This window comes from Leishmania donovani, chromosome 14 (genome assembly GCF_000227135.1).
Source record: "Leishmania donovani BPK282A1 complete genome, chromosome 14".
In the NCBI taxonomy this organism is placed as follows: domain Eukaryota; phylum Euglenozoa; class Kinetoplastea; order Trypanosomatida; family Trypanosomatidae; genus Leishmania; species Leishmania donovani.
The window spans coordinates 428988-445025 of record NC_018241.1 but is presented as its reverse complement, the minus strand read 5'-3'; the positions used below and the strand labels follow the sequence as shown (position 1 = coordinate 445025).

The window sequence follows — 16038 nt, the reverse complement described above, 5'->3', positions numbered from 1 at the left end:
AATCGACACATTGAAAAGCACCGAAAAAAAAACCTTGCTCTTCTTTCACTACTCGATAGAAGTGCTCGAGGGGTTCAGCTCGAGTGATAAACTGAGGAAGCTGGTTGTGCGGCCGGAAAGACTGACACAAAGGACAAGGTGCCCTAGGTTTCCAACGTAGGACATTTCTGGTTGAAAGCAGTTAACTGCAAAGTTGTGCTCACGGTTGCGCTCCAGCGCGACAACTGGTACCGTTGATGGTGCCAGAAGCTTCAAAAGGACAAGATGAAAGTATGGTGTGCATATCCAGGACAAAGCGTTCCCGTCTGCTTCTGTTTTTGTGTTGTTGCTTTCGGCACCTCTACCTCCCTTCCCCTTTCAGTTGAGCGTGTTGCTAATGTCATTTCTTTTTTCGAAAAAAAAAAACACCTACAATTGTAGTTCTGCCAAACCGTAATGTGCGCAGCTCTCAGTCCGGCCCATTGTCAGCTTAGGGTTAAGATCTTGTCTGAAGCGGCGAAGCATGTCCCCAAAACCGGATTCACGAACGCTGCCCTCGCTGCCTCGCTCAAATCCATCGGGGCGGAAGATATTACCGACCGAACATTGTCTCAGATTTTCAACCGAGGCTTTCCGATTGCCCTCGTCGAACACATTGTGAAGTCTACAAACTTGCATGTGCAACGGGAGTTAGAGTCTGCTTTCAACAAGGACGCCATCATCAAGAGCATCGACTCAAATGTGGATGCCTTTGTTCAAAACAGACTGCTACTCCCCACTGAGAAGAACGTTGCAGAGAAAGCTCTTTTGTCGAAGCTCGAGTTGCTGACACCTTTAGCGGAACACTGGCCAAGCGCAGTGGCTCTTGAATACCTTCCGGCCAACTTACCGTACGCCGTGATCAATCTGGCTGAGTTTGTCGATACAACAGTCTACTATATGGAGCGCGCTGCCACACTTGGAGAGTTGCTTGAGCCGGCACGCCGAATTCTCCGATCAAAGGCGATGGCGTCCCGCATTCAATCTGGAGAATTAGATAGCAACGGCGCGTTGCCTACTTCGGCGTTTTTGAAGAGCTTTCTTAAGGGTATTTCGCTTTCATCAGGTCCGTATGCTGGCCCTTTGGCATTGAATATGGGGTGGTACTGCAAAAGAGCGCAGGTGGCGCTTGTGTATGGGGCGGTCACTACTTCTTTGTTAGGCGACGTTTCACAGAACGCGGCCGACACTCGGTCCTTGACAAAAGCTGTGGTTGAAACGTTCTTTTAACATGCAAAAATAAAAAAGACCGCAGGGCCCCTGTTGCTTTGCCTTTTTTTTGCGCATGAAACAAAGAGGTTCCTGTGTGTACACACACGATATAAATATACTGATATATATATATATATATATATATATATATATCAGTATATTTTCAAAAAGAAAAGCGTTACTCGTCTAGCTGGGTAAGCTATGCCATTGCGGTGTGTTCGGTTATTGGAGAGCTTTGTTGTCCTTACCCGATAGTACCACTTTTGCATTTATTTCCAAACCAAAAAGCCTCTTCATGCTCACCTTTCAAAAACTTCTGGATCTATTGTTATTACTTGTGCCGATTGGAGCGGGGAGACCAAATGCCTTGCCCCTCTTTCCCTATTCCCTCAACTTTTGATTAAAACGGCGGCACGATAAACTGTAAGCCTGTGCCCGGTCGTGTGCGTTGTGCTGCTGCCGCAACAAAAATCGCCGCTGTTTCTCTGATTTTTTTTTTCAAGAGAGTAAGTGCACCGTATAGCGCAGCGCGTTGTTTACCTCAAGCATCCGCGTGGCGCTTATTGCTGCGGTGATAACAAAACTTCGCATTGTACCTATTCAAAGTGCGGTATTGCTTCGCTCTCGGAAGCATGGATGACGCATCATTGTTAGTAGCAGGATAAAACCGAAGATCACTGCGCTACAATTATAGCGAGGATTCCCCGTGGCAGTTTACCTGGCAAAGACGAGGGCACATATGAGACGGTCTGTGATATCGCAGACGGATGTTCTGCAAGTATAACGAAGCTCGACTCCCTTGAATGGTAGCAACAGATGATGACCGCGCCTTTGCGATAGATGTATTCTGTGTGAGAAGTGCGAGTCCATTCCAGTTTATCAACGTCAGTGCAGACTCGGCAGTCGTATTAACACCCTCCCTCGATCACATGGGGTGTCTGGGGGCAAGCGTGAGCGAGGCGACTTTGAAAATTTGTTCGACACGTATCAAGTGATTCAACAGACATGTATACACATATATATACAACAGGTGCATTATCTGTTGGCTTCTGTACCGCATTCGTATACTACCATTGCGGAACCAGGGTCTCATCTGATCAAATCGACATCACGGTGTGCCTGCAGAGCTCCTGCTCCAATCATAGGTGCTCAATGAAGATGAGGCGGATAAACTGTGAAGGGAATGTCATAATCTAGTTTTTGCAGCCCGTGACATCGGTACTAGTGAGCTCCTTTACGTTTTGTACATTGAGTTGAAGGTGACCGTTATGGAACGGAAAGCGGAAGTGAGGGCTGCATATTCACTTGACCGCCCGTGCGTCCCCTGCGATCCTAGTGCAGACTGCATTACTGCAAACACTGCGCGGTAGTTCTGCTCCAGCGCTTTGTTGTGTCTGCCTATGGAGAATGATGAAACTAATGGGGCACGGCCTGTATCTTTGCCCTTGTGGTGACTGAATGCAAGAAGCCCCATAACAACACTTTCTTTTCTTTTTCTTTTTGCTGCTTCCTCCTTTTCAATTCAGAAAAGGCATGTTTCTTTTTTTTTTTTCGTTTCCTAGTATACCTGCGTCTGAGATGATGAGGTTGTCATTTTGTGGTTGCGAGGTAGATGGCCATTTATTTTTTTTCTCCTTTTTCTCGGTCTGATGAATGACTGGCAAACTGAATGAAAGCCCCCTTTAGCTGCAAGCTTTGCACACTTGCTGTCTGCAGGCCAGCTTTTTATCACCCACTTCTCGCATTTTTTCCAGCGAAGAAAAAAATCGAAAGCAACGCCAAAATGAATGTGCCAAACGCATATGAGTGTGAATATGAATGAGCTAGCATGGCGTGCAGTTGCACTTTGCAAAGATCAAATGCATCTCGCCTAGCGTTTTGGGCATTACCAAGTAGGTACAAGGGCTTTCGCGTACTGTGGTGCTTCTGCTTTGGCGCTGCGTAGTGACTTTTTCCCTCTACTACCCGCTTTCCTGCGTCTGTATCCTGTTTTGCGCTTACGTGCCTTTTCTAAGTGAAAAAGGAAAAACCTTCGACGCCGCTATTGGCTCCAGGAATGCTTTACAGTCATTGACACGTGTGCTTTTCGCATTCACAAACACCAAAACGCTTGACATTCATCGGTATCGCATGCTGCCTGTTCTGTACACTAATCAACATTCAAACATCGCTTAAAGGAACCATGGAGCTTTATCTTCTCCCAGAAACAGATTCGTTTTCACAGGTGTTTTTACGACCTACGTTTGCTGTGCCTTTTAGTGTTATGACTTCACTAACGCTTGCCGCAAACTACTTTATGGAGAAGTCAACTGTGGAAAGCAGTAGTGCACCAGCAGTTCTCGTTACAGCGACTTTTTGTGTGAACGTCTTCAGCTTTACACTCTTCATAGCCAGCATCACGTTTTCTAACAGCACCCAAATTACGCGTGCCATTGCTCTGGGCCAAAGCCCACCAATGAAGCTGTCTGTACTGCGGTCTTTGCCGTGGCCTCTGTCGGTGGTCTGTGGCGGCCAGGGTGATAGGAAGCTTGTACCGTTTGTTTTGTACTCTCTCATTTTTCCCGGCACGCTGGTCGTTGCGTCACTGCACCTTATCAGCCTTGGCGTAAATGGGCTTGAGAATTCCCTTTTCTGGCAACTTCCGCTGCAGCGATACTTGGCCTGGTCGATGCTGTGGCGCCTTGTCGTCGCTACCGCTGTGTTCACCACCAACTACCTAGCGGCGCACAACCCTACGCAATCCGTACTCATCCCGAGCACGGACACTTACCGCCAGCCCTCCAATGTTGGAAGGAAGCCCGAATAGTTGCTATTTTTTTATTACAGCTGGCGACGATGAAATTCTCATTGCTGCTTTGAAAGTGAGCGGCCCCGTTGCTCTTATCTCGTCCTCTTTTTTCCTTAGAGCTGGCCGCTTTACGCTGTGGAAACGGAGTCCATTCGCGTCGTCGGCACTACCTGTCGCACGATCTTCGTATCGGTGTGCGCACTTCTTCTGTGTGCAAATGCGCCATCGTATTGCATAGGTTAAAAAAGGGAACTAAGAGGGCAAAGCGATGCTGCATCGCAAAGGGTGCCACGCACAGTTCGACCGGCACAGCTAACGTTCGGCTCAGATGATGACCGCCATCAGCCCACATGTCTTACCGTCGCCCAACTGGTGGCTGTGAAACATATTTAGAACAGCAGCAAACAACACAATCTCACAAAGTGCTCCATCTTTACTCTTTTCGATGTCTTTTCTCGTTCTCTCCGTTGCCCTTTTCTCGACGCGATGGTAAACCCGTGCCTGCTTTACAAACAGTGTTACACACGCTCACGCAGCCCTCTTCCACACCTATATATCAGCCACTTTTCGCTCATAGGTGATCTGCTTTTATAAGCTCCCTAGCACTTTTAGCATTTTCTTTTTTCTTCGCGTTCTATCGACGTGCTGCGCTACCATGGACGCTGCGAACCGCGGTCTTTCCTACCTCTGTTGTGTCGGCGGCTCCTTGAAGCCGTGGGCCGAGGGCCAAGACGAAGGGGATGACAAGTATGAGAGCCTCCAGGGCCCGGGAGGTCGAAACCTCACCGGCTCCGTCAACGACAAACGTATTTGCGTTCCCCAGAAGATCGATCCTAAGACCTTCTTTGCAAATGAGCGCACGTTCTTGAAGTGGCTGTCTATTTCCGTGATGATTGGCCTGATGTCTCTGACACTGTTGAACTTTGGCGATTCCACTAACAACGGTGCGGAGCTAGCTGGCCTGGTGTTGCTCCCAGTCTCAATTGTGTTCATGGTATACTCGCTGTTTATCTTCCGCGATCGCGCCAACAAGATCTATATGCGAGAGCCAATGCGCTACGACGACACACGCGGCCCGACGCTGCTAATACTTGTGCTAGGCTCAGCGCTGGCTTTGGCGACGCTCTTCTCGCTGCAGCGTCAATACACGCAGACAGTTGTCTCCTCCTTTTCAGAGTCCGCGCGCTTCTCGCAGTAGTAGTGATAGGGGACTAGCCATGGGGGGAGGGTGCAGGGGCTGTAAAACTCTTGGGATGCACTCCATGCTTCGCATTGACCCAGCAACAATCCTAACAAAAAGAAACCAGATGTTTTCCGGTTCTCAGTTTCTTTTTCGTTTTGTTTTCGGAACTTTCAAGTGGTGCAGTGGGGCGCGTGCAACGGTGACTTTTTCTTACTACTGCTGGTCTCTGTTCTCTAACAGGCTTGTATCGACATCTGTGTGTGTGTGTGTGTGTGTGTGTGTGTGTTACTCCGAACCACTGTTCACGGGCAGGAAAGCGGCGTTCATGCAGCTGTGCATAGTGCGGTGGTACTACTCGTAATGCGGAAAGGAAAATTAAACAAGGTGTTGTAAAGCAGAATGTCTTCTCTTGTTGCTCGGAAAGACAACCACCCACAAACTTGCACACGCTCGCGGGAAGGGAGGGAAAAGAAAGGGAAAGGGAAGCGGCCCGGATGCGCGAAGCTGTGGTGCAACGATACCTGAACACCGTGTACGCAGCACGGGAGGAGGAGGTCAGTTGTTGCCGTGGGCGGTATGAGCGAGAACCCCAACAAGCCACGGCAGCCAAAGGTGCACAAGAGTGACGACAAAAATCGAAAGCCGCAGGCATGGGGCCACACACCCTTGCTGTTTTTGTTGTTGTTGTTTCCGCGTTGTCTGCGGTGCCTTCTCTCTGCTCCTCTCCCCCCTTCCTCCTTCCCTCTCTTTCGCGAAACCCTTTTCGCTTAGCTTCTGTGGTGACGTGTAGCCGTGAAGGAGCTCTCTACTGAAATGCAACGTAATAGCATACGCATACGCATACACATCCATGCATGCATACACGTAGAATGACTCTGTGAACGAACTCGAAGAGAAATCTAATGAGGTAAGCAACTGCAAAAGGAATAGGAGGAGGAGGAATGGAAAGCAAGCGTCCGCTGCTGCAAGATCTGTGGTGGCTTCTGTAGCCCCGGTTGCGGCTGCGTCTCCATGTTCTTTTTTTTTTTTCGCTTCTTCAAAGATTATTATGTATGAATGCACTTTATATAATTCGCTGTTGTTGTCTGACCTCGTCGTTCCAGCAAAGGCGAGGAAAGAGGCAAGCAAGCAAAAGGCAGGCCCGAAAAACAACAACAAAACAATATATCAAATACATCCATACATAAACGATCGGCACACACACACACACAAAAAAAAAAGGCAGAACTCCCCCCCCTCTGCACAAGCGTCCACACCAACAGCGCGGCATTACCTGTCGCGCTGAAACATGCCGACTCGATCGCCCTGGTTTCTACACGCTCTTCTCTTTTTTTTCTTGTCATTAAAGAAGGCCTGTCTTCCCACTCTTTTCATTTTTTTTTTTGCTCCCCGTGGGCATGTGGCCATGTGTAGGTGCATATGCTTGAGCGTGTCTTGTTGCTTCTCTGCCGCCGTTTCCTTTTTCCTCCTTTGGTGTCTCTAATGCCACGCTTGCTCACTGTAGAGAGGAAAAAAAAAGAATAAACAGCAAACAACTCGCTCTCTGGTCTTTTCATTGTTGTTTACGCGATGGTATAATGCGCTTGCGCGTATGTACCGTGATCGCGCGGGCATACCCGTGTGTGCGCGTGCGGCGTAGGATGGCGGAGGGAGAGCAGAACGAGGGCAGCGGGAAACCAGCGTTTTTGTTTGTTTGCGAGGTACGCTACGCTGATGACTCTGGCGAGAGCCAAGACGCATTTTACTCGCGGTAGCTCAGCCTTTAATGTTGGGTTTTGTGTGTCGCACACGTTTGCCCTCTCCCCATCCCCGCTCCGTGTACTGTCACTGAAGCTTCGTGTTGTCCCCCTCCCCCTTCTCCCCCATCGGTGTCTGTTTCTATGATACCGTTGGCGCAGTGGTTGGAGCCTCAACAACGACAAAAAAGAATTGCACACGCGTGGAGGTTTGAGAGCAGGAGACGAGACGTAGCACCCATCACCGCCTTAGCATCCTTCTCTCGCCCTTTTCTGCTCTTCGGTTTCACTCTGTTCGTTTCACAGGTTTGCGCTGCAAGAAGTGCAGCGATGAGCTGAATGCTTTCCTGCGCCGTCTGTAGAGGCTAAACCCTCACCAAAAAAAAAAGCCGCAGCGGCATCGAAACCAATAAAGAAGCAGGAGAGGTAGAGGCTACGCGAGGCACGAGTGCACATGATGTCATCTTGGCTTTCCGGTGGAAGCGATCGATGCGATCTCGTGGCGGGTGTGCACCCTCTAGGAGGGTGGGCATGACGAAGAAGCACGAAGGAGGGATAGAAAAGGGTATGCGACGATCGGCAGCCTCTGCCCTCAGCGTTCTCCCCTACGTATGGACAGAAGGCTTCAACATGAGGGCAAGGGTGGAGAGGTATATGCGCGCGCTTCTGTGGGATCATACGTCGGCGCAGTCGTAGCACATCGACCTAGTCTTTCTCTTCCCCATAGCTGTCTCCGCTGTCACTCTGACTTGCATGCGCCGATGTCTATGCGAGCAAGTTTTTCTCACCAGCGTGTGCAAGCTATCCTTCTCTCGTTCTCCCTTTACCATCTCCTTTTCTTTTTGTGCGTGCGCTCTTACCGTTTCGTTTTATGTTGACCGAGCCAACAATGCTGCGGCAACACCCCTCGCTGGTGCCAGTGAAACAGAGAGAGGCAGCTGCGCAAAAGACTTGCAGAGCTGCCCCTCTCTCACGCACCATTCTTTTGCTTCTCTTGTGTGCGCGCATGTGCGGGCGTGTGTCCCTGCCAATACGCTCGCCGTAGTGCGGGCCGCAGCACTCCGCGTGCACACACAATCCCTCTCACCCTGCCACAACTCTCCTACTTTCTACCTCCCTTTCCGCGGGCCAAGTCGCAAAAAAACCATGATTGGACTAAAGTCGATGGCGGGGGTGCGTGACGTGGTCCGCGGCGGATCGTGGCCGGCTCGCCTCCTCGACATGTTCACCTCGCGCGCCGCGCAGGAGAGCTTTGAATTTGAGGCCGTCGTCACGGACGCGTGCGCCGCAGCGAATGTGGCAGTGCCGTCCGAGGCACACCTGCCGCACGCGCGCTGGTGGAAAAAGCTGTGTCGTGCCTGCCAGGACAAGACGGGCACCACAAAGCATGGTAGTCAGCTGCTGCGCTCGCGGCTAACCAACGCCTTGGCTCAGAGGCTCGCCGTCGAGGAGGTGTACCGGCTGAATGGTGGCGAAATCGCAAAGGAGCCTGCAGTCGAGAACCCGATCGTGATAATGGGTCTCCCTCGCTCGAACGGCCACATGGCTGCACATGTGCTGGCCCGCTCGGGCCTGTTCCTAACGCCGCGCCAGTGCGACACCTTGTCTCCGTCCCTCCTGCTCGACGTCGAGCGCCGTGACGCGTTTCGCAAGAAGTTCCGCGGCTTTTCGTATCTGCACCCAGACTTCCTGTGCGTTCGGGTGCCGCAGGCGGACCAAGTCGACGATGACCTTACCCTGCATCTCATGACGCCGCAGTCGTACGCGTGGGGCCTGCTTCACGGACTGGATGAGTACCTGCTTGAGTGCCTGGAGGAGGATCAGCTGCCGGTGTACACTGAGGTGCGTCGCGTGATAGAACTACTTCAGTGGTACCGGAAGTGCGGGCACTTCTCCGAGCCTGTGACACGGGAGTTCGATCCTATCGACAATGTGATGGAGCTGCAAGCGTACGGCACAAAGAATGTGTTGCTTCGCCCGCAGTGGCTGCTGTACAGCCCATTCGCCATCCTCAGCCCCGACGCTGTCAACACCGTCTTCCCCAAGATGAAGGCTATTTGGGTGCACCGTGCTCTTAGCCAATGTTTGCCATCCCTGTGCTCTGCGTTGTGTCTACACAACACCCTGTACACGGGCAAACCGCCAAGCGACTCGCAGCTGGCGTCCATGGGGGAGAAGGTTTTGGGCATTTTCGGCTCTGGTACCGCGTACGCGATCGAGTACTACGGAAAGTTTGATCAGCGCCGCATGGCGCACTGGTCGAACCGCGATGTGAAGCGGCATGCGACGCGGGTGGCGACGAAGACCCTCGACTACTTTAGCATCGAACTTGACCGCTATCGCCGCATGCAGATGATCAGCGGGCAGACGGAGTACGTGTCTGTCTCTCGCCCGCTGCACGATGCGCAGATGCCGTATTTCTGCCTGCATGACGGCGTCATCGGCGACGTTTTCCAGGACTACATATACCAGTTCGCTGAGTTCGCGTTTGAGCGGAAGTTTGGCATCACAGTGAAGGAGTACACCCCGCTTGCCGCGCCGGCCGACGCGATGGCGATGCGGGGTATTGCACACGGATCTAGCGAACCTCGCTCCGCGCCGGCACTTGGGGCAGGCCAGCCGATGGTGGGGCACTTCCAACAAGAACGCAGAGGGTTTCGGTGAGACGAGCTGCGAGGCGAAGCGGAGAAAAGCGGCTACTCCACGGGGGCGAAGAGCGTCGCCTCTGCATCTTACTGATCTGCGTGAGGGAGCACTTGAGCTTCCCTTCAGACGGACACTTCCGCGTCCCTCGTGGCTCACAGGTGGTGCGTCCTTTATATGATTGTGTATGTGTCGCGTGTGTGCCGAGCAGCTTCTGGACCCGCAGCTAGCGACCGCAGAGGAAAAAGGAAAACGCCGAAGGACGAATGGATAGCGTGTGCACGGTTTCGCGTACGCGTATGGGCACGAAGAGAGCTTGGCCGAGACGCTCCAATGCTGATGATTTACCAAGCTGTTTCTTTGCCGTGCGGTGGCACTCGCTTGTGCCTGCCTTCTCCGTCTTGTCGCGCACACGTTGGCTGCTCTACCCTCCGCCACTTCGTCTTGCTCTTCCCTTTCCTTTTCCCATCCCACCTAGCCACCACATCTACGCACAAGCGTACAGCATTCCGTAGAAAGATTGCTTCCTTCAGCACACGTGCTCTTCGGCTCTTGCTCGCCCCTCCGCCTTTTCGTGTGGGGTTGCCGAGCTGTGTCTCGTCATCGCCTGCTCCCTGCGCTTCAGGTGCCGAGTCGAGTGTCTCTGACGGCGCTTCGAGACAGAAACGCACTTCTTCATCTAGCAATACCCAAAACGAGAAGCGCTTCAGCATAATGACGGAGGGCCGCCTGGAGACCATTCACAACCTCCGTCCCAAGAACTGGGACAACCGGCGGCACTGGACCAACTGGCATCACCTCTACGACTGCGAACAGGATCACATCACCCGCGAGAGTGCCCCATTCCACGACCTCCGTGCCGGCGGTCAATTTCAATATGAGTACGCAGGCGGCGGTCCGTACGCGGCGCCTATTGAACCGCAACACGTCAACGACCGCAGCGCCGGTGACCGCATGGATTTTGCGCTGGGGCGAGGAACAGACATGGGCGGCATGGGGCACCTGCCGCTCGACACAGATCCTGGCCGTCCTGTGAAGCCGAACAATGTGCCTCGCCAGACGGCCATGTTCACCCGCAAAGACCCTCTGAAGCGCGGCCTCTTCTCCGAGTACCCGTACATGCCGGAAGGTGACGGCGATGGCACGGGGCCGTCACCGCGGACGGGTTTCATGAAGACTGGCGGGCTCTGCGACTACCTTGGCGGCGCTGCCGAGCACATTCCTGACCCGTACAACGACAAGCCGAACCGCGGCCGCATTTGGCACTTCCGCACCGGCCCCGTGAAGCACGACTACCCCGAGTGGATGCCGCAGGGGGAGCCGGAGAGAAAGCCGCGCAAGACCTATGGCCCTTTCCGCGCTGGTAAGCCGGATCACCTGCACATCGGCGGTGACGTGGAGTGGATTCCTGACCCGTACGACAAGGGACCGATTCGAAACCACCGACACCCGTTCCGCACGTGGCACACGCGCACCAAGTGGTCCATGCCAGTGCACGCACCGTGGTCGACTGGCTTGGCAACGTCGGAGGCGCGCAAGGGTGCCGGGCTGGACCTGACAGAGAAAAGCCTGCCGTCCCTTAAGACGTACCGCAGGGCAAACCTCACGCAGACGATCGGCGCGGAAGCGGCGCTTTCGTCGATGCCATCGCGGATGTGAGATGACGGGACGAAGCCAGTGCATAACAGAAGGGAAAGGGCGAGGGGGAGGGACATGGACAGGTTAGGTGATTTGCTCGTGGGAGTTGGCCGACGTGGGAGGTTTATGCAGATGCATTGTCTTGCGGGACACTGATTCAAACCGGCGCCCCCTCCTTTCCCTCTCCTCGGGAGGCGGATCGCGCCACGCCACGGGTGCTCGCGCGTGGGTGTTTGTGCTCGCACTCGTTCCTTGTGTTTGCCTCTTTTCCCTTGTGCTGCTGCTGTTTTGGGTCTTCCTCGATGTTTCCCTCGAGTCTGGCAGCCGACGCGCCCACAGACACACCCAAAACACAAGCACGCGCGAATGCGCAGTGCTGATGTCCATCGTACCCCACTCTGTATGGTGTAGACGTCTGCCTGCCTGTGCGCTGGTGTTCGAGGGGGGTTGTGTGTGTGTGTGTGCGTGTTCTCGTTTCTCCCTCTATCCATCTTTTCACATGTATCATAGTTCTCTCTGTGTTTTCTGTCGGTTCTGCTGCGCTCCTTGTACTGTCAGCTTCTGCTGCTGTGGCGCTCATGTGTTTTTCGGCCTTTGCCAGCGCCTCCCTCCCCGTTTCCCTGGTGACGATGGCGCCATCGTTGTGTACCTGCGCTGCTTAGCCTGCGGCGGCGTGAACGAATAGAAATCTGGCAAAGAAAAGGCAATGCTTTCGTGCGCGTCGCTTCCAAGGTGAACGACACCTCTCAACACACACACACACACACACACACACACACACACACGCAAGGGATAGCAAGAGCGGGCTGATAGACAGGTGTGTGCGTGTATTTTTCTCGTGCCCCTTTGCGCGCATGTAGACTACCTCCCCTCCCCCTTTTTTCTGGGGAGGTGGAGGGGGGCTGCTGCGTCTCTGTGTGTGTGTGTGTGTCTGTGGATGTGTGGGTGTGTTCGCTGGCACCCGGTGATGAACACAACGTTTCCACCGTGTGCCACCTCCCTCTCTCCAGCTAGCGGGACACAGAATATGCTGGGGCATCTCCTTTTGTGGTACAACCCCCCTCCCCGCCCTCCCTCTACACGCACCACTAGCACATGCTGGCTTTCACCTGCTCCATCTGATTACGCCCTTCACTAGCGTGTCTCTCTGTGTCTTGTTCCTTTTCCTTTCCTACTTTTTCTGGCGCATCTGTGCTTGGCGTGCGCCTTCACATGTCTGCGTCCCGCGTGATAGTCGGTGCATTACACCCTTCCCCTTGCAGCGTCTCCATTGCACGGGCGTACACGCAATCGCACGAGGTTCGCTGTACCCAAACGTACACGAGTGGCGCTTGTTGGAGGAGGCCCCCTCCGCACAGTATCGCATGTTCTGTTCTTCCTGCTGTGCAGTGGTGCCATGAGAAGCTCACGGGCAACGTGCTTTTTCTTTGGTGGAACGTCCGACCGTCTTCGCAGTGCACAGAGCATCAGCCGCCGTTGCATGGGTAGCGCGCTGCAATTTCGGCGGCTCCTTCTGCCGTCTTCACAGACAAAGGTGTTTGTGCTCCAGCGCAGTGGCATGCAAAAGAAAGATGTCGTCACCATGGCACTGCGCACCCCTAGGCGGTGGCTGTCGTCTCTGCCACCACCTGCCGCATCGCCGTCACCACCGGCCCTCGCAGGTCACTGGAGTACTGACAGCGAGAGCGATTCAGGCCGAATGCCTGCCACCTCGCACAGTGGTGTACATAGTATCGATGCACACGTGGTAACACAGTTCGTCGCACCAGTGGAGTCAAGCTTGTGGAGAGCGCAGGGCCGTTTCAGTCACCGACGGCGACGACGCCATGGTGCCGCGACGTCGGGAAAGTCGAGCACCGAGTGTATTGAGGCCGCCACGTCACGCAGCGCATCCGGCGCCGATGCTGCACTAGCTGCGAATGACCCCGCTCGTATGCGTCCAGAGCCGCCATGCGCCTCACCGCTGCCACACGTCAGTGCCAGTGATGCGCACTCTGCCATGTCGCCAGTGCAGCAGCGACTGTGCCAGCTCATTGGCACCGGGGCGTGGCGCGAAGCGTTGGAAGTGCTCCGCTGCTACGAGCAAGAAGACCCCACCGCCACCCAACATGCGCAAGCGTCACGGCAAGCTTCGTCCGAAAGTGGCTTGCATATCCGCAGAGCCAGTGCGCTGGCAGCCGCTGAGGACTCTGATGATTGCGCGGTGATTCCTTTCATGTTTGTATCGCTGCAGGAGGTGTCTGTTTGGCTGCTGTTGTGGTGCGGCCACGGCGCGGCTGCGTGGCATGTGTGGCGGCGAACCATGGAGGCTGTCTCGTCGCCGTCATCGCCGCGGTTGGCGCTGCTGCTCGCCCTTTTTACACACGTTGTGGAGCGCGATACGATGCGCACGCGCGACATGCTACTTCTTTTTGAGATGATGAACAGCAGTGCCACCACTCCCCCAAGCGAGGTCGAAATTGGACAGATGTGCAAGGAGAGCCCTGCGCCGCCTTTGCGCGTATGGCGACATCTTTTCTGGCAATGGTTGTGGTGCTGCAACGAGTGCACCGGCCCGCGCAAGAGTCCGTCACAGGCCCACCGTCGCTGTCTTGTTTCGTTCCTGGAAGGGGCGGTTGAGGAGCTGACGAAGTTCGCGTTCTGGAGTTCTGCGACTCGAGCGGGACAGCATATGGGTGCAATGACAGAGTCAGTGGCGCTGCTTCTGCTAGCGCTCCGTGATGTGCACAGCACATCCGACGAGTGGCAGCGTCTGTTGAAGGAGGAGCTCACCACGGTGTGCGATGGTAAGCAAAAGAAAATGAGCAGCAACAGTCGTCGCAGCGCATCGGCGGCGTGGTGGGAAGGGAGTCAGGAGCATCCACCGCTGCTATCGCCTTCGGCGTGCGCGTCGATGAGCGAGGCCGTCAAATCCATTCTCTTGGGCTCTTCCTCGACGGCGGATGACGTCCGAAGAGATGATGGTGAAAGAGCAGATGAACAAGGTCATATGCGCTTGCGGACGATATTCCGCAATGCAGCGCGTAACTTACAACGTCTTCGCGGCCACTCCAGCTCCGCTGTGCCAGAGGACGGTGGAGGCGCATTAGAAGCGTTCCGCATGTGGCATGAGCGGATTGTGGAGAATGAGGGCCTTGGTGGCATCTGGGAAGCTCTGCGGCTGGCTATGCGTTCGCCACCCGCACAGTCACGCCCTTTCCGCCTGGACCAGCCAACGACACTGGACGACGCAGCTGGCGTTTCACTGAAGCGGCTGCTGCAGCGCATCGACGATGCCACGGCGCAAGGCGACTGGACCACAGCATTGCGGCTCTGCTTGAACCACAGCTTTCCTGAAGGTCTTCCTTGCAGGGAGGGCACGGATAACTCAAGCGTAGACACACAGGACTTGGTGCTCAAAGGGGTGAAGGGCCCTTCTTGCTGTCGCCCGTCAACGTCCACACCCCTGCCGGTGGATCAATTCTCGTTTCTTCACCGACTTGGCAAGGGCCTCGTCGCGTGCGAGGTGGCCCGGCCATCTGGCGCATCGTGGCAGGGTGCCTTGGCTCTGTGGAACTTTGCCCGACAGTATTCGCATCATCGCGTGGCGTGTACATCTCCATCCGACATCGCTGTCGTTTCAGGGGCGAGGTCCGAATTGTTGCACATCGGCCCCCGGCCGCCAGGGCCTGCACCGCCGTTGCTGCCGCTGAGCCGCGCACTTGGACGCATTTTCTTCCTCCTCGCGTCGGCCGGGCGTTGGGCGGAGGCGCTGGCGTGCTTCCACGAGGCTCCGGACGCCTACCTCGATGGCTTCGTGGTGTCGCAGGTCGCGTACGCCCTGCGTGACTGTCCATCACAAAGCAGGGCCGTTCTGGACTTGTGGGCCGCGTGGCGGTGCCGCGTAGGCGACGCTGTGGATCCGACAGAGATGATGACGTACAAGCTGTTGAACGCGATGCTGCATACGTCAGTCAAGGCAACTTCCCCAGTGGCCACCTTGTCTTCCACTTCTTATCAGTCACCAGCCATGGTCGCGGCAAAGGTGGCCACTGCGCTGCTCATAGCCGCAGCAGACACGTCTCCTGCCGCGCCTTCCACGCTGGCGACGGATGCGCGACAGGCAGCCGTGACCCCTGGTACAGCGGTACCACTAGATTGGTCGCGGAGGCGCTGCACTATTCGCGGCGTCATAGCGGATCGCTGGGTGGGCAGCTGGGCTGACGCACTTCGTGTGGTACTTGCAAGCGGTGATGTTTCTCTGCTAGTTCAAACTGTTCTACGGTGTGCGCCGGCGGTGCATTCACCAAAGTTGTACTCGGACGTGAGGCGAATACTCCAGGAGAGGGGAGTCGTTCTGTCGCCCGCTGAGCGGGCAACCCTGCTGGCGCTGTGGGGCGAAGGGCGAAGGTCGAGGCTCGGCTGCGACAGTGGCGTGAGTGCTGGAAAGGACACCTCTCCAGCTGGGGAGGTTTTGCCGTCGAACGGTGAGGGCGGCGGTGCCCGCCAGCATGTCCTCGACACTGAAGCCTTCCTCGACGAGCTGCTAGGGCTCAACTAAGCTTCTCGTAAGGAGGCGAAAGGCTGAAAAGTAGGGAAGAAAAAGAGCAGGAGATGTGAGCGAGAGCGCACGAAACAACGCGGAGTGGCAGTGGAGACAGCTGCACTCGCACATCCAAGCACGCTCGACTGCTGTGGAAAAGAGGAGTGCTGCACGCACACACATATGCCGATACGCTTCTTCACGCATGCTGCAGTTTTAGCAGCTCTGGCAGCGGCTCGAGTTGCGTTTTGTGTGCCGGTGATATGCTTTTGCGTATCTCCATCCCGCCCTTTCTTTT

General features: G+C 55.0%; 6 protein-coding genes across 6 annotated transcripts; all 6 read left to right on the top strand.

Annotated features, from left to right (window-relative positions):
• Positions 1-435: 435 nt before the first annotated feature.
• On the top strand, positions 436-1248 carry LDBPK_141120 (hypothetical protein, conserved; the record flags this gene model as incomplete). The annotated part of the gene is made up of 1 exon (XM_003859431.1): positions 436-1248. One exon carries the CDS (start codon positions 436-438, stop codon positions 1246-1248), a length of 813 nt encoding a protein of 270 aa, XP_003859479.1.
• Positions 1249-3412: 2164 nt separating this feature from the next.
• LDBPK_141110 (hypothetical protein, conserved) lies at positions 3413-4036 on the top strand (the record flags this gene model as incomplete). Its single annotated transcript, XM_003859430.1, has 1 exon — positions 3413-4036. One exon carries the CDS (start codon positions 3413-3415, stop codon positions 4034-4036), a length of 624 nt encoding a protein of 207 aa, XP_003859478.1.
• Positions 4037-4673: 637 nt separating this feature from the next.
• LDBPK_141100 (hypothetical protein, conserved) lies at positions 4674-5216 on the top strand (the record flags this gene model as incomplete). The annotated part of the gene is made up of 1 exon (XM_003859429.1): positions 4674-5216. One exon carries the CDS (start codon positions 4674-4676, stop codon positions 5214-5216), a length of 543 nt encoding a protein of 180 aa, XP_003859477.1.
• Positions 5217-8083: 2867 nt separating this feature from the next.
• LDBPK_141090 (hypothetical protein, conserved) lies at positions 8084-9601 on the top strand (the record flags this gene model as incomplete). Its single annotated transcript, XM_003859428.1, has 1 exon — positions 8084-9601. One exon carries the CDS (start codon positions 8084-8086, stop codon positions 9599-9601), a length of 1518 nt encoding a protein of 505 aa, XP_003859476.1.
• A 693-nt stretch (positions 9602-10294) lies between these two features.
• Positions 10295-11239, top strand: LDBPK_141080 (hypothetical protein, conserved; the record flags this gene model as incomplete). The annotated part of the gene is made up of 1 exon (XM_003859427.1): positions 10295-11239. One exon carries the CDS (start codon positions 10295-10297, stop codon positions 11237-11239), a length of 945 nt encoding a protein of 314 aa, XP_003859475.1.
• A 1459-nt stretch (positions 11240-12698) lies between these two features.
• LDBPK_141070 (hypothetical protein, conserved) lies at positions 12699-15758 on the top strand (the record flags this gene model as incomplete). The annotated part of the gene is made up of 1 exon (XM_003859426.1): positions 12699-15758. One exon carries the CDS (start codon positions 12699-12701, stop codon positions 15756-15758), a length of 3060 nt encoding a protein of 1019 aa, XP_003859474.1.
• Between the last annotated feature and the right edge of the window lie 280 nt (positions 15759-16038).